Source organism: Zeugodacus cucurbitae, chromosome 2 (assembly GCF_028554725.1).
Source record: "Zeugodacus cucurbitae isolate PBARC_wt_2022May chromosome 2, idZeuCucr1.2, whole genome shotgun sequence".
Classification (NCBI taxonomy): Eukaryota; Metazoa; Arthropoda; class Insecta; order Diptera; family Tephritidae; genus Zeugodacus; species Zeugodacus cucurbitae.
This window is the reverse complement of record NC_071667.1, coordinates 85,043,941-85,069,034: the sequence shown is the minus strand read 5'-3', so window position 1 is coordinate 85,069,034 and position 25,094 is coordinate 85,043,941. Positions and strand designations below refer to the sequence as shown.

General features: G+C 35.1%; 3 protein-coding genes across 3 annotated transcripts; 1 reads left to right on the top strand and 2 right to left on the bottom strand.

Annotated features, from left to right (window-relative positions):
• Positions 1-12,894: 12,894 nt before the first annotated feature.
• LOC105218068 (uncharacterized) lies at positions 12,895-14,093 on the bottom strand. Its single transcript, XM_011193420.3, has one exon. The coding sequence runs from the start codon at positions 13,962-13,964 to the stop codon at positions 13,506-13,508; it is 459 nt and encodes a 152-aa protein (XP_011191722.2). The 5' UTR covers positions 13,965-14,093; the 3' UTR covers positions 12,895-13,505.
• A 4,216-nt stretch (positions 14,094-18,309) lies between these two features.
• On the bottom strand, positions 18,310-19,278 carry LOC105218077 (calaxin). The gene has a single exon (XM_011193432.3). The coding sequence runs from the start codon at positions 19,116-19,118 to the stop codon at positions 18,438-18,440; it is 681 nt and encodes a 226-aa protein (XP_011191734.1). The 5' UTR covers positions 19,119-19,278; the 3' UTR covers positions 18,310-18,437.
• Positions 19,279-22,480: 3,202 nt separating this feature from the next.
• On the top strand, positions 22,481-23,271 carry LOC105220721 (uncharacterized). Its single transcript, XM_011197187.3, has one exon. The coding sequence runs from the start codon at positions 22,630-22,632 to the stop codon at positions 23,110-23,112; it is 483 nt and encodes a 160-aa protein (XP_011195489.2). The 5' UTR covers positions 22,481-22,629; the 3' UTR covers positions 23,113-23,271.
• The last annotated feature ends 1,823 nt before the right edge of the window (positions 23,272-25,094 follow it).

The window sequence follows — 25,094 nt, the reverse complement described above, 5'->3', positions numbered from 1 at the left end:
TCAGATTTGTTTATATTTTGAAAGGTTATAAAAGGTAAATTTTGTCACATGTCAACGTATCCAGCGTTTTGAGTGGAGAGGTGAAGTCGGATTTTGTAATTTTTTTTTTCATTCAAGGGAGTGCTAACGGAATTGTTTAAATTTTATTTATTTATGTCAGGTCATGTTAATTTTATTTGTAGATTAAAGTAACCTCAAATCTTTTGAAATTTTTATTGGTCACATAAGATCGGGTTTACTTCTATTTTATCACAGTTGGACAGGCTCCTGATTTCGACTCGTCTAGTCATTCTATTAACTTTGAAAAATATAACTAATTACAGCCGTCACGTGAACAAAACTATTTTACTCTGTGCAACATGTTGTGAGAGTATAAAAAGTTATTAATCGATAGCCGTCAAACCGAGTTTGGACCGATGTCATTGAATTGTTTATGTGATTTTCTTTTGTTTTCACTTACCTAAAAAAATCACTCAACTATTTTTATACTCTCGCAACAAAAGTTGCTAAGAGAGTATTATAGTTTTGTTCACCTAACGATTGTTTGTAAGTCATAAAACTAAACGAGTTAGATATAGGGTTATATATATCAAAATGATCAGGGTGACGAGACGAGTCAAAATACGAATGTCTGTCTGTCCGTCCGTCCGTCCGTCCGTCCGTCCGTCCGTCCGTCCGTCCGTCTGTCCGTGCAACGGATAACTTGAGTAAAAATTGAGATATCTTAACGAAACTTGGAACACGTATTCCTTGGCATTGAGGATGCTTTCGAAAACCAAAAACTTATAAAGTATCATAACTAAGCCATAAATAAAGTTATGAAAATAAAATTTGGAACATACGATCGTATTAGGGAGGGGCACATTTGGATGTAATTTTTTTGCAAAAGTGGGCGTGATCCCGCCCTCAAATAGGTTTTTTGTATATAACTCGCAAACCAATAAAGCTATATAAACCAAACTTTCTGCAGTCGTTGCTTTTAGCCGTTTTCTTATACAGTCCAAAAATGAAAGAAATCGGATAATAACCACGCCCACCTCCCAAACAAAGGTTAGGTTGAAAATGACTAAAAGTGGGTTAACTCACTAACGAAAAACGTCAGAAACACTAAATTTTACAGAAGAAATAGCAGAAGGAAGCTGCACTCAGATTTTTTTACAAAATGAAAAATGCGTGGCATCTCCCACTTATAGGTCAAAAACCATATCTCCGGAACTACTCGACCGATTTCAATGAATATATGGTATATAATACTTTCTTGACACCCTGATGACACATGCGAAAAATGGATTAAATCGGTTCATAACCAAGACAACTTCCCATATAACTCAATTTTGAATTCCATCTGATTCCTTCACTCTATAATGTATACATAAGGAACCAATGAAGATAGCGGAATAAAACTCAAATAGTACATATCACAAATAGTACATATCATCTCTGGCTTCACTTGAGAAAAAATTGAGAAAAAATTGTCGAAAACGGACTATAACTTTTCAAGGCCCCTGTTATCGAACATGTTGAACTCCGCGCCTAAGGGTAAATTTTAACCGAAAATATGGATAAATTTTTTGATAATTTAATGTAGTTCAGAGGAAATTGTTTATTCTAATAGTGTGTCCCGGTTCCAAAAATTATTAAAATCGGATAATAACATCTCCTAGCTCCCATATACCTAATTATAGGTTTTTCAAAAATACGATGGGCTTTAATCTGCATATATGTATTAATTAATATGTGAGATATTGTAGCGAAATTAAGTGAGTGTATAGTCTTGGATATAGTGTACCTTGCTGGTTAAAATGAATGAAATCGGTTCAGGAATTTCCTCAGCCCTCATACACTATATAGGACGATTTTCGTTTTTCTATTAAACTTTGTGCCGAATTTATAGGTAAATTTTAGTGTTATCTTAATAAAATTTCTTCAATAAATTGCGAGAGTATAAAATGTTCGGTTGCATCCGAACTTAGCCTTTCCTTACTTCTTTTATATGAAAATAGACATATTTGTATGTAAAAGAGTATATATATAAAATCAATTAACTTCAAAGTTATTATTGTAATATTGTTATTGTGTTTTATTGAATTAATGAACGTTAACAAAAAACAATGAATTCACTGGAAACAAAATAATGAATTGAAAATGACAAAACTTTTCTCCATAGAGTTTAAATGAAAGCTCAAGCCCAGTGGAAGCGATTGCTTCTATGTTAGTTCTAATAGATTCAAATTGGAATTGTTCTTCTTTAATATTCTAATCACAATCTATGACATCACGTAGGGATATCCATTTTATTCTTTACGGTGATTTTCGAAAACAGAAAAATAAAAAATTTCAAGAAAAGTAGATTTATAAAAATAATTAGTTGCAGAAAAGTCATAAAAGTTCGAAATATCTCTGTAAGATTTTTAAGATATTACCAAAAACCGTTATGCATACGGATACCTATCCTTAAAACAGATATATTTTTGGTATATAGTTTGAATTGCAATGCAGTTTTTGAAATATATTCTCATCAGCACCCAGCCACCATGATTGTATGCACCGACCAAAGCTATTTGTTTGTGCACAAATAAGCCGAATGAGGCAACCAACCGCCTGTTTGCACGTAAATTTGTTGGTGTGTAAATTGGCTTGTAGCCGCGTATGACTCGATTTGCTGCTGATCGCTGTGTAAATATTTGTCACCTACACGCTCTATTGTCCAGGAAATTCAGCTTACACACTGCTACATGCGAACACACGAACATTCACTCACTTGCGTATACCTATACATACATATACACATATGTACTCGTATGTATGCGTGTGTGTGTGCCCACATGCGAGTGCACACAATTTCGGTGGTCAATATTGTCTTCACACAAACAAAATTTAATGATTAAGCCAATATTGGCGCAGAACTTGGTCGAGAATAAAGTGCAAAAAAATGGGTTTTTGGCGAAATTTAAAAAACCAACGCGCATATTTGCTCACAATTCGGTAATGCGTATTGCCAATAGTATTTAAATATCGGCTAAAATTTAGAATAATCACAATAAATGTAAAAAAACATTCCAACCACCAGTAAGAGCATACTCTGAAAGTAATAAGTTAAAATAGAGCGTTGAAGAGAGGTTGGGATATTATCCACAATCCACACACTTGAAGATCCGCTAGTAGCTACCTTTCTCTGTGGCACTTATAAATCTTATCTCTTTGCAATGCTGGTTTATTTTAAATTTCTAATTTTCAACTCTTCTCCAACAAATGAGCAAATATACGTGATTAAATGCCCTTGCAACTTGATGCTCTGACAAGCCCACTTTAGAAAAGAAGACGACAGCAACACGCCTGTTTTGCATGTGTCTCATACAACTCGGCGTAGATTTATTGCATTCAGCTTTCGATATGGTTGATTTCAGTTGATTTGCAATGCAAAGTAGCTTAGGAACGCGTGCGCTCTTTCGCCAGCACATATGCAGTAATAAATAAAATTGCAGAAGGACAAACTTCCTACCCAAACGGTGTTTATTGCAGCCGCACACACAGTCATTGTAAATTCTTGAAAATATCCTTTAATAAGCAGGAAGTGTATGCATGGACCATCACTGACTGCATGGCTGCCACTCGGAGTATCTCAAAAATTTAATAGAAAAGTCCTTAGTTTTTGACAATTCAGTGATTTTGGAAGCCCAACTTGGAATTCTAAACACACTTTCCCAACATACCAGTCAGTAAAACCTCCAATAAATTCTAATAAATTGCCTCTACTATGAACAACCGTTACATATGTATATGCAATTGTGCAACCTCAGACAATATTATGTTTTAATAAAATATCATTGATTTGGGTCATTCGAATAGTGAGTTTAATAAAATTTAATGATAATGAATTGCATACACTGATGACGCACATAAATTATAAAAACTAATATAACGGTGAAATAGGAATTCCATCAAATCAATTATGCTTATCAACAGCACGTTTGCCATATACACTGGCATGCAAATATTTATTATCATTTTAAAGCGCACACAAACCGAATCCTGTTCTATGTACGTGATTAATTAAATACATATGTATAATAGAAATAAAATGTGTTGATTGGGCTTATCATTTTTATACCCGTGCGCAATCAATCAGTGTTGTTTCTAATATTATAGCACACAGACATCACGATAGATATAGACTCATAACAAATTTGTCAGAAAGAAGTGACACCGCAAGAGTCAAGAATAGAAGCTTTTCGTTAAAAAAGTTCCGAGATCGTCGAAAAAGTACTGAAATCAAGTCAGGCCAATACCAAAGTCAGTACATAAATCAATACATTTTATCCTTTCTTAAGTTGTTGGAAACATCAGTCAGTTGTACAATGCGATAATGCCTAAGGTAGTATCATTTGAGACCGGGTACAAATGCTCGCAATTAGCAACAGCTTATTTCATATCAATTTTAATATATTTTTTAAATAAAATGTAACTTTTTTTCTTTTACTAATAATGCATTGAAGTAATAAAATTATTCGCAAGAAATTAATTAAATGTTTTCAGGTTATCGGTACATGCAACCATGTGTTGACTTTGTGAGCTTTTAATCAAGGGAGACTCATGTTAAAGGTTTTATGACCAAAAAATAAAAAAATAATGTTTTACTTGCCATCGCAAGCTCGTTTTCTGTTTATGAATGTCACAAGACTTTCAAGGCACCTCAATCTAATAAGATGTGACTCGCCACGAATTATAAATGTCATTTCGAGAAATAATTTCATTTAATAGTATTGAGGCTAGATAGATCCAATTTGGGAATATACCGGCACAACACACTGAATAATTCTTTCAAATAAATTTCGAAGTTAATTCTAAAACCACACACACGAAATTATATAGAAAGATACGAAAGCACTTGCACCACACACTGAACCCAACATTGCGTCCAACTAACTCTCACTACTGCATATTAAAGAATCACCAAATTTATCGCTGAAATACAAACTTGATTAGCAAAGCATAATTCTGTAGTTCAAACTTTATTGATTTATTGAACATAACTTTCACTTAAATAGAGTTGCACAGGCGCAATATTATAATCTCACTTTAAAACTAATTGAAAATAATAATAAATACACAAATCAAAATCACAAATCAAAGTCCGCATAATCACCGCTTCTAAGAAGCTCACTTAACCATAAAAGTAGAACGGTAAGCCATAACTGTAGATCGGCCGGGAGTAGTAGTAAGGTCTGTAAGTGTAGTAGCTGTAGTAGGGAGAATAGTAAGGATAGCCGCCATAATAACGTCCGTAACCGCCATATGGATAGATGACTTGGCGTGTCTGCCGGGCACCACTCGCCTCCTGCTCAGAGTCTGCTGCCACTCCAGCTTCACCTGCAACCGCCACTGATGCATCCAACTTATCAGCGTTTAGCAGACTAAGCATAGACTTTGGCTCTTGTTTCGCAACGCCGCTGGCAGCCGGTGCAATGCCAGCAATATTATCCGGCTGCGCACTGCCTTCGCTAGTGCGACAGACGCTGCACAGCAAAAATACAATGGCGAACGAGTAGCGGAAAATACGAGTGACTTGCATTTTATATGCGTCCAACACACGTCCTTTTCGGTTTATTTAGTTTTATTTAATTTTGTTATTTTTAATTTTCACCGTTTTGTGGTTTACGTGTTCGTTAGCACGTTGTATTCCGGTAACTATGCGTTCTTTGCGTTCTCCTACTCAGCTGTAGTTCTTTTTATACGCTGCCTATCGCCGATATCGGTGCTTGAAACTCAAATAAACTTCAATTGGCAAGTAGGGATTCGAAATGAGTTAAAATGTTATAATAATATAATGACAGTTTGTTTGTAATTCGCGCAAGTATGTATTAGCACCTACAGTGACTGCTAAAAATAATCGGACATTTCACAAATATTTCAAAATTTTAATAGTTAATCCTTAAGTATTTTTTTTTTCTATAAAAATAAGGAAATATATTTGAAAATTAATGTAAATATGCGATCGAGCCAAATTTTATTCTGTGGTTTAATTAATTTTAATACAGATTATTGTAAATATATTTTCTGATATTTACACCACTATTTGAAAGTGCTAATAACTTTGCATATCTATTTTCACATTAACTATATTTTGTCCGAATATTTGTGGACACCACTGGATAAGTACAAGTACACCTATCGCAGCAAATGATGGGTTGATTGGTAAGTAATTGCATGTTTCTGTGCTCATAGGTGCGTGAATTATAATTATAGCTGCTTTGCAATGAACCTGTTACGTGATAAATGCCGTTGAAATTATGGATTACGAATGTAAACAAAGCGAAGCGGTCGCAACCGTGAACTTGAACCCCGGCGCACGCCAACAACTGTGAGTATTTGCATATGAGTATACTCAGACAAGTCATGCTTCATCGCACTGCAACAGAACACGGTCGTTGTAGGAATAGTAGATCTACGGATTCTAAACATTTTAACATGACTAGCGCGGAATTAGACTTTGAACTCTCCCTAATTAAACGTAAACAACTTCACTGATAGATATATTTATAAAATTTTCCGCCTTTTTTGTCCACAGAAGGCACTTGGATACAGAAATTTAAAATCAGCAACTAAATGATTGTCATATTTACTGCCGAAGAGTTCCAAAGTCTAATGTTATGCGGAGTAACAGAGTGTCTAGTGGCGAAGAAATCAAAAATTTCCTTATAACCAAAACTACTGCTCTATAATAAACTAGCCGTTTTTCTGTCTACTTTGAACTAGTATGGAACTAGTAAATTTAAAAAAAATTGTTTATAGCTAATTGATTTCAGTGTAGGTATATTTTGTCGGTATGATTCTATGAACTATCAATGAACAATCACAAGTTTTGTTTACGGTAAACAAACGCAAAAGCAAATAAAAAGAAAAGAAAACAATTTGACTAAATCGGCGACGAAACCTGTATTTGCCGTTTTACATAGTTAAAGTGAGTATGAGTAAAGTAAGGTGGGCTTGGCTGGGCAGCTTCATAAACCAGATTGTTTTTGAACGTCATAGGAACATCAATAACAAACGAAATTCAGTAGAATCATAAACTGAAAGAGAACATACACAGCGAAATTATTTCTTTTTGAAAAAAAAAAATATCATATGATTCTGCTAAATACTTTTGTTATGTTTGTGATGCTCATCCAATAGCTCTGGGTATAAAAACAGCTTATGTGTTAGTATGTCTGTTGCTAGAGCATGATAATGACTTTTTATATTTTTTATTGACATTTGCGTTTGTTTGTTTTTCATTCTGCTTCTAAATTGAAATAGAATATTATGCGAAGAGCAAAACTGGGGTAAAATATTTAGTTTTCTTTCGGTTTGATTTGTTGTGTTTTAAGTGCAATCCGCAGTCTTGTGTGTCTTTCTTTCAATTATTTTATATGAATATTTTTTTAATAATCTCTACTGCTGTAGAACTCTTCACCAGCAATTTTTTTAATTTACATTTACTACTTCACCTACTTCACAGAACCTCTGCTGTAGTTTTATCACATCTCAGGCAAATTTGCCAGGTTATTCGATTTACGTGCAATGTCTCAAGATTACTTCTATCGATTTCTAGTTGTTCACCCAAAGAGTTTGACTTAGATTTCTTTAGCACACCATATTCTGTCATGACAACCTGAGTGTTAGTTATTAGCTTTCTCTTTACATCATTACCCTCTACTTCATAGTCAGATATTCATTAAGAAGTTATGTGGAGTATAAAGCCTGTGGTACCACGTCGTCAGTTCTAAATTTCTATAGAAAATTTATATTTTTGACCAACCTATATTCAATATCAATTTCTGTGGCTCGTTCTAATACTCAGGTATTATTATTTCCAAGCATTAACCTGGTATTTCTTGAACCTTACCTGTGGTGAAACTCATTTCCTTAATTAATTGAAATCAACGTCCAAACTTCTGTAAGAACACAACGTAATATCAAATATGAATCTAGTAAGTTGTAAATGGAGCAATGATTAGATCATAATTAAATTGGGCTGAAAATGCCGATTCAGACTTATTAGCAAACTTTTGATTTCCCATCGGTGTTGTTCATAATAATAACACAGGTATAGCGTTTATGAACATTAGGGCATTACTTAAATTTTGAAAAGATGGAAATTGTCTAGTATTTTCGGATGAACTATTTCAGCATGTTGGGAACGACTCGGGGCTCCGCTGTAATCTTGTGCTCTAATATTGGACCAATGGGCCTTCCGCAAGCTTGGTAAACGCTGGTTAGCAACTAAAACCTGCTCGATTGTGAATATCTTTTTTGTACGTGCATCAAAAAAGTTCCACTTTGCCGCAATAGAGGCAGTACTTACTGGACACTGCGTAATGGGCATATATTCGATGAGGCTAGGAATCCTGCCGGACACAAACTGCCATAGTTTTATGGAGGAAGGCGAGGTGGAAACACCAAGTCATTTCCTCCTACTTTTTTCAGCATTCGCAAGACTGAAGTTGGAACCTCTCGGTAGCTATACTTTTGGCGAACCATGCGAACTTGCCGGTATAGACAATAGCCCCCTCAAAAATTTGTGATAGGCTCAAAGCGTTTCAGCTATACGTGAGGGTCTCCTTTTCAATCCATACTATGGAGTCTTTTGGTATCACAGCTGTCCAACTGGGCTGTCAAACTGGGGTCCATAGCGACACTTGTCGCGAGAGTCAGTTTTGAACCTAACCTTTCAAGGAGTTGTCATTCATAAGAAGTCAAATTAACTTCTCCCGTTCAAAATCGTGAAATCATATATTAATTACTTATTCTTTCAGCTGCAACACCAATTTTACAAAATACAAAATAGTATAATTCGAAATTCACACATTTCGCTTCTAACATGAATCACCCTAATGCAACATAGTTTTGCTGAGTTAATAGAAAGCCAGAAAATGAAAGATTTTTCGTATGTTCCAAGTAAATTGAAAAGTTTTTCTGCTACATCAACAAATACTCGCATAACACGCACACACACACATGCTTCAAATAAAAAATAATAAAAGAATGCATAGAGTACGAGTACAGCGCGGGACTACGAAAGTTTAGCAGATAATAAGATGAACATCATCCAAACTAATATGCGTAAGCAGTTAGATATTCGAGACTTCCTTGGTACGAGTATTAATTACGACAACAACAAGAACAGAAGAACACTCGCTGGTGATGTGGCGAATGACGCATTACACCAAGGTGACTGAGTCATTCAATCAGCACTAGCTTTCGGCCCGCACATACACACACGCGCGGTTGCAGAAGTAGTTAAACATTTGCAGCTCCGTGTTGTTGGGCTTAATGGCAACCTATGTTTGTGCGCTCATCCATTCGCACATTGTATGTTACGTAGTTGCCGAGGCGCATGCAGCAAATAAGTTATAAATCCCAGATGCGCGCAACTAAGCTGAAACTTTTCTGCCGCTTTTAATAGGCGCCGCCGCCACAACCAACCAAAATGCGATTACCAACGCAATTCAAATCTCTCGCTGCATGTATGGGTGTGGGTGTCTGTGTCTGCGTGTGGCATGTATCGCCGCATGTGCAAGCCGAACTACAATGTAACTTGCCGCAATGTGTTGAAACAAAGTGTTTTCTTGCTGCCGCGACGCGACATTCATGTTGCCACCGCCATCGCCACTGTTGTTATTGTTGCTGTTGTTGTCTCATACTACTTGATACCGCCTGATAACTTGTATGCAAAAATGAAATAAAATTGCGCCCAAAGTCGGCAAGTTATTAGCGTTTCGGGTATACGCAGACATTAAGTGAATGACATGTGGCCGGGCCGTGGGTGAGGGGGTGTTGGCATAAATACATTGTAGCGAATATAGATTTCGCTGCGAGCGGGATTACCATCATAAATGCCAAATCGTAATTTGCCAGCAGGTCGCGGAGATGCGCGCTGCTCGGGCACTCAAAGACGCCCACTTGTGTGGGCGCATGTGAATGATATGGAGCAAAGGTAATGCGAGATAACTTCCAGCAACCGCGCTGCAAACAGTTGAGAAATTTCGTAATTTCGCCGCCTATTCTCCGAGGTATTTGCGTGATATTTTAGTTTGTTGCTGCCACTTACACACATGCATGCATGTCTACCAGCAGTTGTTGTTGTTGTTGTTGTTGGCATTAGTTGAACATGGCTAATATTGTAAGCGTGTTCGTAAATGACTTAAAATTATTAAATAATAATAAAGTGGCATTATGTTACTAAATTGCCCTTATTGCTGGCTCAGCTTCGCTTACACCACACATACACACATACCAACACATATATAGATATATGTATGTATCAGTTGTGAACATGTGTATCTGCGGCTGACACCCAACTTTTCCAACATTTCGGCTGTCATTGTTAATAGAAAAGTTTTTGCTTACCTAAATCGAGTTAATTTCGTCCCTTCGGATCAGTGAATTGCTATTTTGACAAGGCCATATATCTCTGTGTTGCTGTGTGGTGTTGTGCATGTTGGTGCCCCCGTAACAAAATCAAATTATATTTTTGCTTTACCGTCAGACAGTTGATTCGCAAGAGAAAAGCAAAGCATTTGCCATTTTATGTTAATTAATTTCGTTTACTCTCACGGTTTTTTGGACGCATTCGAGAGGTGCGAGTTGAAGGGGTTTCATGTGGTTATGAACACAGCTTTTAAGCAAGGTACTTACCATACATATGGCTTAAGTAAGCTACAATGTAGAGTATTCAAATTAAATATGAGTTAGTATGCATTCCGGTATCGGTATTTAAGTAATCATAATTAAATACATATATAATTATTTTTTTTTGTTATTTGCTTCAAGGTAATGGGCTTTCGTTTAATCCATGCCAGTTGAACTATTTTCCATATTCATCTAACTGTATTTTAATGATATTATGAACTATGTGAACAAAGGATATTGTTTGAAAGTTCGGTTGTTTGAAGGGAAATGGCACACTTCCAGCTTTAAAAACCAAAACAGTTTAAAAATATTTCACACACATTCAAAAAATAACCGGAATTTTTGTTTTTTTTTCGAAAAAAAAATTATTTAATCTTCCATATTAATCTTGCCGCCTTTAAAATAACCCCATGAAAATTTTAAAATTCCCGCAACTTTTTGAACACAGCTCGTTGATACTTACGAGAATAAAATATTACCAACATTTCACTGTAAAAAAATCGAGTTCTCCGCTTTCTACTTTTTTGACGAATTTCACCACAACTAAATCACGCGCGCTCCCATTCAATTAGTTTTACATTTACCATCGAATGGAATGGGAAAAATAAAATAAAATTGAGCAGAAATTACAGTAATTATAATTTCATTAACTTGGCCACATGAAAACACTGACCGAGTGTCTAACTTCTCCAACCGCCCACTGATGTGGGGGCAGCATTCAATTGTGTTGTGACATAAGAAGTTCAGTCCGAGTACGTACGTGCCACATCGGCCAGCCAACGATGGACTGCTGGCCACCAAACTAACAAACTTTGGCATTAAGCAATAATTATGCAATTATCATTTTATATTTAATTGTTTTTCCTTCTTGTTGCTGTTTAAATTAGCAATTTCTAACTTAGTTGAATTTGATAATTATTTCTTTATGTCCACTTTCGACGCTCGCAATGCCATTGCTGGCACGCGTTTTGTTAAGCTCGGCCGTCTTGGCAAAGTACATTTCTGTAATAATATTTTACTTTGTCCTAAAGTTGCTCTTATGGACTTAAGACGGCTTTCTGTTTTTTCTCGCTCGAGCTTTCTTTGCACACTTTGTCCGCAAGTTTAATGTACGTGTTGGGCATAATGTTGTGTGAATTGAAAGGATTTTTTGGACATTTCTTGCTCGCTACTTTGCAAGCGAATACTCATTAAATATAAGTGCTTTTTAAAAAAGAATTTCTTACAAATTGTTAATTAAAAGTAATGTTTGTCTGTGGTAATTCTTTGCAACAACGGCTGATGTTGTTCTTTTTTCTTTCATTTCTCATACTACTGAAATGGCATAATCAGCGTCATCTTTAAAAATTAACTGTAAATTATAGTCCGGTTTGATGATCATATTAAGATATGAAAATTAATCGCGGAAAGTTTAACAACTCAATAAACTTTATTTTTTTTGTTCCTCAGTGTATCCTGCGATTTGGAACATGTATTATCCGCTATATCCAGCACATTGCTAATCTGATTCACGTTTTCGACCGAACATTATTCTCAAACACCTTAGATTCATTCTCTTTGCCGTAAGTCTATAGACGATTATATTGGATGAAAGATTTTCCTGTATTATTGTGTCATAGTCACTTGCGAAAACAATCTATTATCGAATTTATTTTATAAAAGCCCGGTAATACTGCTTCAACCAAATGTTTCGAGCCGTAGTAAGTCTAAAATGAATGTTATGAAACTAATGAATCTAAAATATTTATTATGTTTTCCAAAGGCTCTTCAAATATTAAAAAAAATTTTAGCGGATTCTGAAACTATTTTTCAACCAAACAAAAAATTTTTCAAGGGCTTCCAAACATATCTATGGAACGTGATGAGATTGGTACAAAAACATCGTGGATCAAATCAGTTTTGTAATTGTTTAAGCTGTTACGAACATTATATAAATCTTTAAATAAAAATTAATATTTTTTTTTTATATTTTTAGTTTTAATTTTAATTTTAATCTAGTGGTGTATATAACGGTCGCCGGCGTTTGGTTTCAGATAATATACTCTCATTTTTCTTCTGCTGGCACTACATAAAGTGGTATGTATGTTGGTTTTATGTTGCCTCCCTTACCTAGTCTTAGTTCATTATCAGCAAAGTACCTCTGCACAGTTTGTTATGGTTTTTATTTATCTCAGATGGGCTTTTTTCTGCCAGTTTTTATCAAGTTTTCTTTTAGTTGAGTCTCACCCGCGCACAAACCCGCTCATTTATTCTGCTTTACTTTGATGGCTGACATTAGATGGGCAGAGCAGTAAGGGGACACGAGTTGTGCTGCGGGTCTTGTCAGTCAGAAAATTAGTCATCTCATCTTCTTTGCGGTCAACTCATCTCCTATGTTGTGGTAGCACCGCGCGCCCCATCACAACACATCAGCCAGTTGCCGTTATCTGTTGGCTCGTTGTTTAATGTTTCTTGCTGTTTATTTGCCGCACGTAATTAAATCCTGCCACGCATATGAATCAGTCAAAAAGAAGCGAAAAGTCACGGAAATTTAGCCGAAAGGTTCTGACAGATTCACTTTGCCGCATTAACCGGGCTCATTAACTTTTCACGTCATGCCATTGCTAAGTACAATGAACAGCTTCTTTCTTCTACTTTCTTTTTGTTTTGTGTTGTTGCCTATCAAATTACTTGCTTAAGCATAAATACGACAAATTTTCTCATTTAATATCACATACAGAATTTATTTGTTTTTTCTCCATCTTCTTCTTCTTCTTTAACTTCTACTATCATAACAGAAAATTCCACTTCAAAACACTTACATACACCAACATAACACTCATTTCGTTGCAAACTCAACCGTAGAAGCAACATGGTCCGCCGTAGTAGGGTCGTGGATAATACGGTCTGGGATAGTAGCCATACGGACGTCCGAATCTACCACCGTAGTATGGACGACCGTAACCTCCGAAACCGCCAAAGCCACCAAAGCCTCCAAAGCCACCATAGCCGCCATATCCACCATAGTACGGACGCCCAAATCCATAAGGTCGCCCAAAGCCAAATGTGCGAAATTGACGCGCCTCTCGTCCACTCTCATTCTCATGTTCGGTCCCAGCGTCGACATTTAGCAACGCATCTGCTGTATTTGAAGTTCCGTCTTCTGATTCCACGGTCTGCGCTGATATCTCTGGACTCTCTCCTACAGCAACATACGAGGAGATCGCTTGTTCCGCATCCGGCAAAGCAACTGCCACAGCCACGGAAATAATGACAAAAGCCCACAATAAATCAATAAAAGTCAGCCGCCGCATTATAGTGTATTTAGGTTACAATATTATTGTATTCACAAAGCAATATAAATATGTTGGTTCGAAATGTTATCCGTTTAAATGTTAAGAGCACAACTCAAATGCCAAATACTGAAAGTTAACTAAGAATTCAACTTGTGGTTTAAGCACATTTATACCCTTGTTTTCGCCACATCAGCTTACGGCACTTCAACCTGAAACAGCGGCGACCTTGAACAATAGTATAACGCCTATTGGAGCGCTGATCAGAACTTAATTTTTTGCCAATTTTTGCCGTCTTCTGTTTACCTTTGTTGATGCTGTTGCCGCTGGCCTGTCTTATGCTGCCTCATTTTACATTCATACACATATATATATCAAGTTTATTTCTCGTTATTCTAATCTTATTTTCTTAATTGACTAAGCAATTTTTTAAGAACGAGTTCAATAGAAATATATGTATATGTATGTCTATGAAAATACTTGAAGCACCGATATTTAAAATTCATTGTAAACTATTTATCATTATTACTTGCAAAATTTTTAAATATACGTGGTATTTATTGGAACAATAATACCATCGAAAATCATTTAAAAATGTGTGTAAAATTGAGGGGATTTTTCGCACATCGAAAAATGTAACATCATTTTATTTAACTTTCCATGTTTGTTGTTTTGCTGCTTAAAGTTAATTCAGAACAAGGCGAGCTTTATAGATAGCCCCTTTACTTTAGAGGTTCCTACTGTAGTCTTCATATTAGCACGATTTCTGTTATATTCCTCCTTTTAATAAACTATTAATTGCCTAAGTCCCAATGTAATGATTTCAACCAAAAACAATCACCGAAAATATGGAGAGTATTTGACAGGGCTCAGTGCAGCAATTCAAAAGGTTGTATGTTAAGCCTTTTCGCACAGCCAAATTCAATACATTAAATTGTGAATGAGAAGCCAGTGTTTGCCTTTCGTACAGCCGGCTACTCGATTAACGATCAACTTATATATATTTTTGTTCTTGCTGTTTATACGAAGTTAATAAGTTTCATCAGCTGTTTTCATCAGCTCATTCCAGTTTCAACTCGATTTGTATTCTATTAAAAATAAATTTGGAAAATAAGATTTTTCTTTTGAATGATAAATCGATCTAAATCGAGCGAAGGTCGGTTAATTGATCAATTAACTCCTGTGCGAAAAGGCTATTAGGTAATTGAATATAATGAAAGAGCTGAAGCTAAAAGCCCACATATATTACATATATTTGGATAAAATTACACCAAATATTCCATATTTAACAAAAACTGTGATTCAACGTTTTTAGACGAACGTTTTATTTCAAAGTTTTCATTTTCCATCGCTTTCTTGGAGATGGAAAGCAAGAGTATATGTTTTGGATGAGAACAAGAAGCTCTAATACGTATGTATATCCTTATAATAAATCCATACTAACATATAAAGCAGCGTGTAACTGAGTGTTCAAACAAATTATTTAATTTCAATTCAATTTGATATTTCGCGCTTTGCCGTCAGATGTTACAGCATTTGCTTATGTCGTATGAGTTTAAATTCATTTACATAAATGTTGGCATTTTCAAAAATTTCCACTATTCTCAAACAAAATCCACAAACCTCTAAATAAACAAGAAATATTTGTAACAACGTACGACATTTGTCTCTGGAACGTTAAACATAACAGAAAAAATGGTATAGTTAGAGAAATTACAACCTGTTTAGTTGAGTTAAGATGATAGAACTTTCCATAAACAAACAAGCTGGTATTACTGGGCGTTTATATAAAGGCTGAAAAATATAAAACAATTCATTTCAAACGCGAATCTCAAAGTGAGAGGTAGCAAAAAGAGAGCAAAGTCTTCGAAATTTTCAGAACAAAATGTCAATCAGAAAAGCTATAATTTTACTCGCTATTGTTGTTATAACGACGGCAGGCGCAACGCTGGAGGCCCAACACACATCTACATTGGAAAAGAATAGACGCCACCCAATGCACAATTATACGACATATACAGAGATGGATAGTTGCATGGATACCTTTCCTTTGCCGGGTGTTAGTTTGGAGGATGCGAAGCGCAGAAGTCCTTTCGATACGACCGATTCGAGTAAAGCTATGCTGGAATGGGCCGCTATTGCCTTATCTATTTACATGCTCTCAAATGTAATCGAGTAATTTTAATTTTTAAGGGAGAAGACTAAAATAATTTTGTAAATATAGTTAGTGATTATATACTGTATAGATATAGTTAGTTAGCATATGCTTAATTAGTAGCAAAAAAGTGTGATTAACAGAATAAAATTTTTTAAAAATTTTACTAAAACTAGTGATTTTCTTTGTTTAAATGAAGACAGTGTTAAGCGATAATTCTTGTAAAAAATTATATTTATTAAAATCATTAAATTTGTACAACAAGACTTCTCAACCATAAAACCCATAAGGTCTATAGCGTCGTCTTCTTATAATTCGCCTACGTCCAAAACCGCCGAAGACTGGGCCACCATAGAATCCACCATATATTGGTCCATAGAACCCAAACTGGCGCACAAAGCGCGCTTTTTCATCGCCGTCTTGGACTCCTGCGTCCACCGCAAGTAATTCTTCTGCTTTGCTTGCTGCCTCCAACGGTTCAATTGCCTCTGCAATAACACTTAACGCCAAGAGACACATCGCCAATACAAACATATGACAAATGTAACGCATTTTGTTTGGTTTAAATTAGTGTGGTAACAGCTACGAATTATTAAAGAAACAGTTTTATTCTGAAACTCAGATTGGCAGTGAAACACTTTTATACACATCTTGGAGCCACAACTAGTTCTATACACACAAATATTGGCTTATTTACATAAATTTACATTTCGGCAGATGACTAATATTCGTAAGCATATTACGCAGAGAACATAATGTACACAGTATATCAATCAGTAATTTTTACCCAAGAGCAATTTTCGACGCCGTGGGATATCAGCATTCTTCGCCTCCTTTTTGGTCTCCCAGCACATCGAACAATAGATTGAACTTTGAGAATTGTTTTTTTTTTTCGTATTTACGAATCGAACGAACAACTAACTAACTGGTGTTCCAAGATGATCCCCAGTATTTTTCGGGACGCCATACAATTCCTACCAGATTTTTACGTGAATGCCATAAATTATGATAAATTAAAATCCAGCCGATTTACTATGTATGAGTAATCGTATTGTAAAAACAGTTGAAGAAGGAAGGTGTGCGTTGTACTCTTCGCGTGTATTGACGTTTGTATAGAAAGAACAGTGAATAAAAAACAACTTTTGTTTACAAATCAGTCTATATTACGTTCTAATAATCTGGAAATACATCATTCCATTTGTATTGATATACTATGTATAGTATTTGTAATTGTGTTTTGATGTGAAAAAGAGTCATCATTTTGTTTACTTCAAGTTGAACTCAAAGGCGATTATTGATATATTTATGTACATATATATTCACTAAGAAGATCGGAATAACAGGAGAATGCAAAATACTTATAAACATACAAATAGTAAGCTAAAAACCCGCTATTTAACTAAACAACAACTTCAGTATAGTTTTGCTGGTTATGCTAATTTTTGTGAGCACTTGAGAGATGTCACGTGCTTTACGTAGATTTCGGATTTCTTTGATCAATTTGTTTCGTTGGAAAAAAAATTTAAATATGCTTATGTATACAATATTATACTAGAAGATCAATGAACGATCATGAGCTTTTTGCTATAAATCTCTTCTTAGTTTTGCTTATCACACATAATCCAACACTTGTTTGGAATCTTCAAAACCATTTATAAGATCATAAAAGGAGGTGCTTATCAATCATTTCTTAAATCACAACCTTAGTGAAGCTTTTGAATAATATTTTTGCTAGCTTCACCCATCATTAAAATGGGCAGCTCTTATTATCTTTCTGTCATAAAAACAATAGCAAAGTTAAACAGTTTAATTCATATATATTTAAGTATGAGAGTTTATTCGTTTAATACTATTTGTTTGTTCGACTCACTACGGTCCAATACAGAAGAAAACATTCCTTATTTCTATATATTTTTCTTCACTTTCATAATTTTGATACTCTTCGATTGAAATTGATATAAGAAGAATTTACAACGTATCCATACTAGTGTTCAAACATGGAAAATCAATGATAACAGAATGATTCTTAATATCCATACCAAATAATAAATATATGCATTTTCGAAAGAATTTTTGCGATTGTCAATAAATCTATAAGCTTTTTCACGTTTGATTTTAAGACTCTCAATAACTCAATTGAGTAAATTAGTGGTTTACATTTCGACTACAAAGCAGATACAATGATTAATATTAAGAAAAAGTGTTAAGGGATTCTTTCAGAAGAATGCAATCGAAAAGCACAGTAATTTATTCAAAATAAAAACTACATACATATAGCATGAATGTGTAAAAAAATATAAACGAAATTGAGATCTATCTATCCCGGTCTCGCAACCCGCTTATACACACTGTTTGTCAAAGCTAACTTTGGACATAATATTCGCGCAAAGTGCAATTACAGTCGTGCCAATTATCGACGGAAAGCATTGACCTAAGAACTCTAGCAACATCGGTTGTTTCATGACAACCTGCGAATAGTCATCAAACGATATCACACCATCCTTGTCAACATCGAATTTCTTGAACAATAAATCGACCATATCCGAACGCAGCTCGTTCACTTCGTCCTCGTCTTCGCCTACGAAGAATTTCTCGACAGCATGTTGCACAATTTCGCGATTCAAAAACCCGTTACCATGAATATTGTAAATTTGAAATGTGAACTTGATTTTCTGATCCAATTTGTTGGTCATAAAAACGGAGAAGAGACGCACCCAAGCAACGGCATCTACTTCTTTTTTCATATCCAATGTTATGTGTAAGAGTATGCGTTCGATTATCTGTAGATCGAAGATTTTGAACAGAACCAAAAATAGATGGAAAAACTGTTTCTTTGTCATGTGCTTCGCCTTGGAACCATTGGCCAAAACGAATTTATGATAAACCATCAAAATGCTGCTCACTTCACCCTCTGTAAACTGTGTGGTCTTGGCCATTTGCTTGATGAGATCATGATAGATATTCCCGAAACGCGTGTTCTGTACATCATCCAACGTGGCGTCCAACTTGTTCATCGTCATGGTGCTGCAATCGACTTTCTATTCTGCACAATAAGATTTAAAAGCACAAATTCTTCAACAAATAATCACGTAAAAATGTCAATAATTTCGGAAAATAACGAATTAAATTCTCTCAAGTTATTGACAACTAGAAATCGTACTTTTTAGAGTATATACAAAGTGAAATGTCTGTGATGTCTGGTATAGTAGATCGCGAAAATAAAAGGAATTCGAATATTTTTGAATATATAAAAGTTGTGAGCTGAGATCTGATCTAATACTAGCATATATTGTAAAACGTAATAATATAGTATATTCAAAGAAAAGCTAGAACTAAAGTTGTCAACAAAATCAAAATCAAGTTCTTGTACGCGAATTTGTTCAGCTTTAAGCCATTAATAAAGAATCCCCTACAATGACTTTGCATTAATTGAAGTCATCTTAATTCATCAACAATAATGATGACTATTTATTTAGAATTTAAAAATAAATATATGTATATAATGAAATGACATAAAAGAAAGCAATAGTTATATAGAGTTTATTAGAGGTGTTATTTTGTAAAATCTCTCTACAAAAGAATGGGAATAATTTTCTTTGATACAATGCACCATAACCGCAAAAATACCATACTGATCCCAGATCTAACGCGTTTTCATACCATTATGATATCCATAGAGAATTATCCATAACAGTGTACAAATGAAATTATTTCATGATACTAAACACATTAAACTAAGATATTTTTTATTAAAAATGCCGGTATATCAAATTTGTTTCTGGCACCTGATGACAAAACTGGTTATAATAGCGAATGTAAACTAAGTCAGGTATATTTTTTTTTTTCATCAACATTTTTCGCGTCCAGTAAACAAATATCACTTCAATTAGTAAATATTTGCTTTCATATGACGCATTAACTTTATGTTTCTGACTAATAGTGATGGCCAATATATCGAGGTATTGAGGTAAACAGTTTATTATTTACGCTAATTATTCACTAAATGAACTAGTTGTAAAATGCCTTACATTTAGTGTGAAGCAATAATCCAATAGTCAGCCGACTATATTTTTGTCATACAACGAACTGAAGGTTCTACATTAGACTTCCGAGTTTCATACTATCTTATTTCGAAAAAAACATATAGTCCAGTGGGCTTAATTGTATCAAATGGTTGAAATCATTTCATAACTGGTCTTGGTTCTAGTCTTTATCTTACTAATTCATTTTCATATATACTAAGTATACAATGTCAAACCTGCTCAATTAGCAGTGGCTTCAGAGATGTATCAACGAAGCATTATAAGTCCAACTGCTGATCTATTAGTGATTTTCAAATGTATTCTGTATCCAAACATTTGAGAGAACACACTTCTTCGCGTACATAAATATGGTATACATAAGTAAATAATAATTAATTAGCGCTTCATTAGCGTTGTAAATATCGCTTTTAACAAACTTCCGTTCGTTCTACTCTCGTAATAAACTTTCAGTTTCAAATTTTGTAACAACTTATTCAGATGTAATACTTTATATAAATATAGGTGAATACATATGTACAACATGCACTCAAGTGACTATCCTGGATTCCAGATTAATCAACTAAGTACACATTTGTTTCTCGAAATAGAATTGATCAGTACTGAAGCACTAAACAGATCAACGTTAAAATTAATCATTATTGCAAACAAGTACTAACACCATTCCAACCTTCTCAAATTGAATTTTGAATTGCTCCAATTGTCACTCGGCACTTGTGGGGTATCTTACATCAGACTATATGGTATCGAGATGATACTCAAGTCAAGCTATTACGTATTCTGTTATGAGAACCGGAAAACAAACACTTCTCTTTCAATTTTTTACAGCAAATTGATACAGCAAAGCTGGTCATATCCGGAGGGCAGTAAATAAATGACAGTGTCGTAAGATTTAATCCAACAACTCTCTTACCCGTCATACCAATCGATACCAAACTAGTTTCCTTAGTACCTTGATACAAATTTGTGTCGGGTGTAGTATAAATCCCGTCTGATCCAGATTTTGACAGAAGACTTCGTTTCACCTAATTGGTGTGTCAAATAGTACATATGTTTCCAACTCGCATACTTTAAGTGGAAATGAACTCATATAGATAAAATTGGGTTCAGAAATTTCACGCCAATAAATATGTTTATGGTAATATCTCAGAAAAGCTCTTAAAAGTATTTTCGTCGTTTTAAATTTACTACGTTTTGGAGAAATTATGTGAGAGAAATAATAGAGACTTCCGTAAAATTTAAAATTTAGTAATTATGACATATGACAAAGGGAGTCATCATCCGACTAAAATAAAGCTTACAGCATAAAAATTTCATTTTTTGATCAGACTAAAACCTAAGTTTAAATACATCTCAACTTTTGAAAGGTGTTAAATATAGCAATACCTTTAATGCACAGTTTAAGCTTTCTGCATTTACATATTTATTTGTATTTTATTAATATATACTTTCTTCTCTATGTTACATACACACTTGCTATACATATTATATTAATAAAATGCAAATTTCGAAAACTTGCGATTTTGCTTTAAATTATATGAAAGTTTTTATAGCTACACATTAGCATATTATATAAGCCACACCGAATTGGTGGATCTTATGGTGTTAATTAAATCTGGTGCGATCTGGAGATGTCTACAGAAATACATATAACATATTACACTGTACAATAGATGAAGATAAAGACAAAAAGATAATTTTAAATCTCAATATATTCGTGGTATGGAAAAACTGTCAAGAGTGTTAATAAGTTAATTATATCAAATGTCATTAGAAACCTATTATATTGGTATTGGTGAATAGTATGTAATGTTATATAGACATATTCCCATAATCAAAAATGAGCTCGTAAAAGCAGTTCAAATATCGTTAAAGCAATACAGTCTACCAACCTAGACCAATATAGAGCTGTATCGGGTACTGGCGAATCGAAGAAGCTGTAGTATAAATCGCATATGAATACATAATGAAAGCGAAACTTTAATGAGATGTCCGCATACTCCCTTGTAATGAATTCAAGTTCATTACTCTGTTGTTGTTTTCAGGTGTAAATTTAGCAAGAGAGCCAAGCTCAAATATGGCGAGCAGGCCAATGGCAAACCAAATACCGCTAATATATAGTTGTGCATAGATTAGCAATCTAAACGGCTTTTTCTCATAAATCTGCTGAATATGAAACTTACATATGTGTTTGCTAATTCGCATTTATTTCTTTAACTCGTTCATTTCACTTCCTTTTTGTGGTATTTCCCCACTAACCGCAAAGAGCGAAATATTCGTAAACAAAAACCGCCTATATGGTGTGAGATTTGCGGCGAAATGGCATTATAAAAGCATTAACCGCCGTTGACATCGAACATAGTCGAGCTCTAGCTAAACCTATAGAAACAACTCATCAACCGAGTGGCTGAAGTCTGAAAGTGCAATAAAAAAGCCAAAAAAGTGTTAATTTATTTAAAAAAGAAACGACAACAGTTAATACTAATAGAAAATGCGTGGAATTGCTATCGTTTTCTTAGCCATCGTGGCCTGTACGAGCGCCTATCCTGTAGAGGAGCAACAGATCAGTGTGCAACTGCCTGAAAGCTCACAACAAGTAGTTGTTGAAAAGGATGCAGTAGTGCCCGAAGCCTCCGAAATTGTACAGATTGTAGCGGTACCGGAATCTGATGGAGATCAATCCAAAATTCAACAACTTTTAGATGTTGATGCGGGTGTTCCAGCAAGCATTGAGGCAGCTCGTGAAGCCCGTCAGCGCTATGGAGGTTTCGGCGGCTTCGGACGTCAACCGGGTTATGGTGGTTACGGAGGTTACGGAGGTTATCCTGGTTATGGTGGCTTCGGAGGTTACCCAGGTTATGCTGGCTACGGAGGTTACCCTGGTTATGGTGGCTATGGACGTTATCCAGGCTATGGACGTTATCCAGGTTACGGAATCGGTGTTGGTTTTGGTGGAATTGGATTTTTGGGCTAAAGTGTTTGAGCGGAATTGAATTCATCAATTGTGATAAAAGTCTTATAATCGTTAGAAAGTAAATTATTTAAATTATTTTAAAGAGTATGTATGTACACACACAACTATTTATTTAACGAAGAAAAAATCAAAAATAAAGAATTCGTTATTAAAAAAGAACTAACTACCTAGATGATGCATGGAGCGCATTACTTTTGATGTGATTGTCGATGACAATTCAACTCGAAAAGACAATATAACTGAAGTAGCCTAAGTATTAGAAGAATTCTTCCATAAACAGCATATTTAACTCAAGCCTATTCCGCTAGACTATCGTTTAAAGCCAAAACGCTAAACATTACACCTTCTGCAATATTACGAAACCCTCAACATTAACTGCCATTCATTATTGAGACCTTTGACCAAAAACTTCTTTGCTTAAAGTCGTCATTCACTGTCGCTTTGCAAAGTCAGTCAAGATGTTAATTACTGATAGGACGCGTTGCACCAAAGTTGTCCTTGCAGACATTTCGAAACGCATTCGCATTGCACTAACTGTTTTAACATTTTCTAGTTTATTTCTTAGTTTCGCTTCCCTTGCTGTGAGCGCCTTTTATGCGAAAAGTACCGTTTATTATTTACATAAAGCGAATCAAAGCACGAGACGTCAAATCAAAACGCAAGAAAAGTAAGCAAAACAAAAAAAAAAAAAAAAAAAAATAAATAAAACGCCCAACGGTCCGCTCAAGTCCATTTCCATTTGATAACGCTTTTTGTTGTTGTTACTTTTTCGTTGTCGATCTGCAACGCTTTACATTCATTTGCTCCACAACTGTTTGGTATTTATTTATTTACTATTTGTTTTGCCGTTTCCCATTTGCTGCGTGTGTGCAGAATTGCAATCAGATAACACCTTTTCGTCATTCTTTCAGTCGGTCGTTCGTACATTCATTCATTCCTTCTGCTATTCATCTATTCACAGTGCTGTTATTAACTGGACGCCACCACGCCCCTCTCACCCACTCAGCACCGCACAGTGTAAACAACATTCTCGCACTCACAGGCATCACCTTATTATGGCCAATAGGCTGTGGGCGTTTGTAAATATGCTCAGCACTCAGCGCTAATTTTAAGTAGGCAAAGCGCCGAGAAGGTGGAGAAAGAACGTCAGCTGTGCTGCAGGTAATTGCTGTCCTGTAAATGCAACTACCCTGCAAAGATGTACCGTTACTTCTTCATATTTACCGAAGCGAAGAAAGTTGATGGAAATAAAGGCAATCTCTACTTCTATGCATAATACGCAAAATAAATAGTTAAAGGAGTAGTTAAATGAGCCGCCGGCTCTTAGCTGTCGTTGGAGAAAATAACTCACGCTTTACAGGGTGATTTCATCGCATGTGTGTCTCAATTTCAACTCTTCTCTCTTCTTTGAACTCGAAGACTTTACTCCAAACTTTACCAAAACTCGACTCTTGGATTTAAAAGGACTAATCTATAAACCGTTATATTTGAAATAAAGGCTTTTAGAACTAATAGTAATTATTGTTAGTTGAAAATCATTTGCACACTTTTGTAGACGATTCTAGAAGCCTGCTTAAGCAATTCATGATAAGTTCATGACCGTAGACATTCAGCAATTCCTATAAAACAACGTCCTGTCGAAGAGCGAATATGTATTTTGCTGACTTTTGTTATACTCGTACCACTCAATGTCCCGCCATTCATTCGATTTCAATTCGTCTGGGAATTATTCGGCTTTCAATCTCAAATGTACAATTATAATGAAGTGAGCAACAACAACTACATGCACAAAGTACAGTTATATAGAGAATAGAGAAACACTAATAAGTAGAGCCTTTTTGCGAAGTAGCATTTCAGCATTCTTAATCAAAGTAGCTTCTTAAGACTTTTTCTCAAGCAATCAACAACCGACCAAACGTTGCACTACAACTCAAATGTTCTACTCTATGTAGCTATGTAACTGTACTCCGTTATAATTTGGC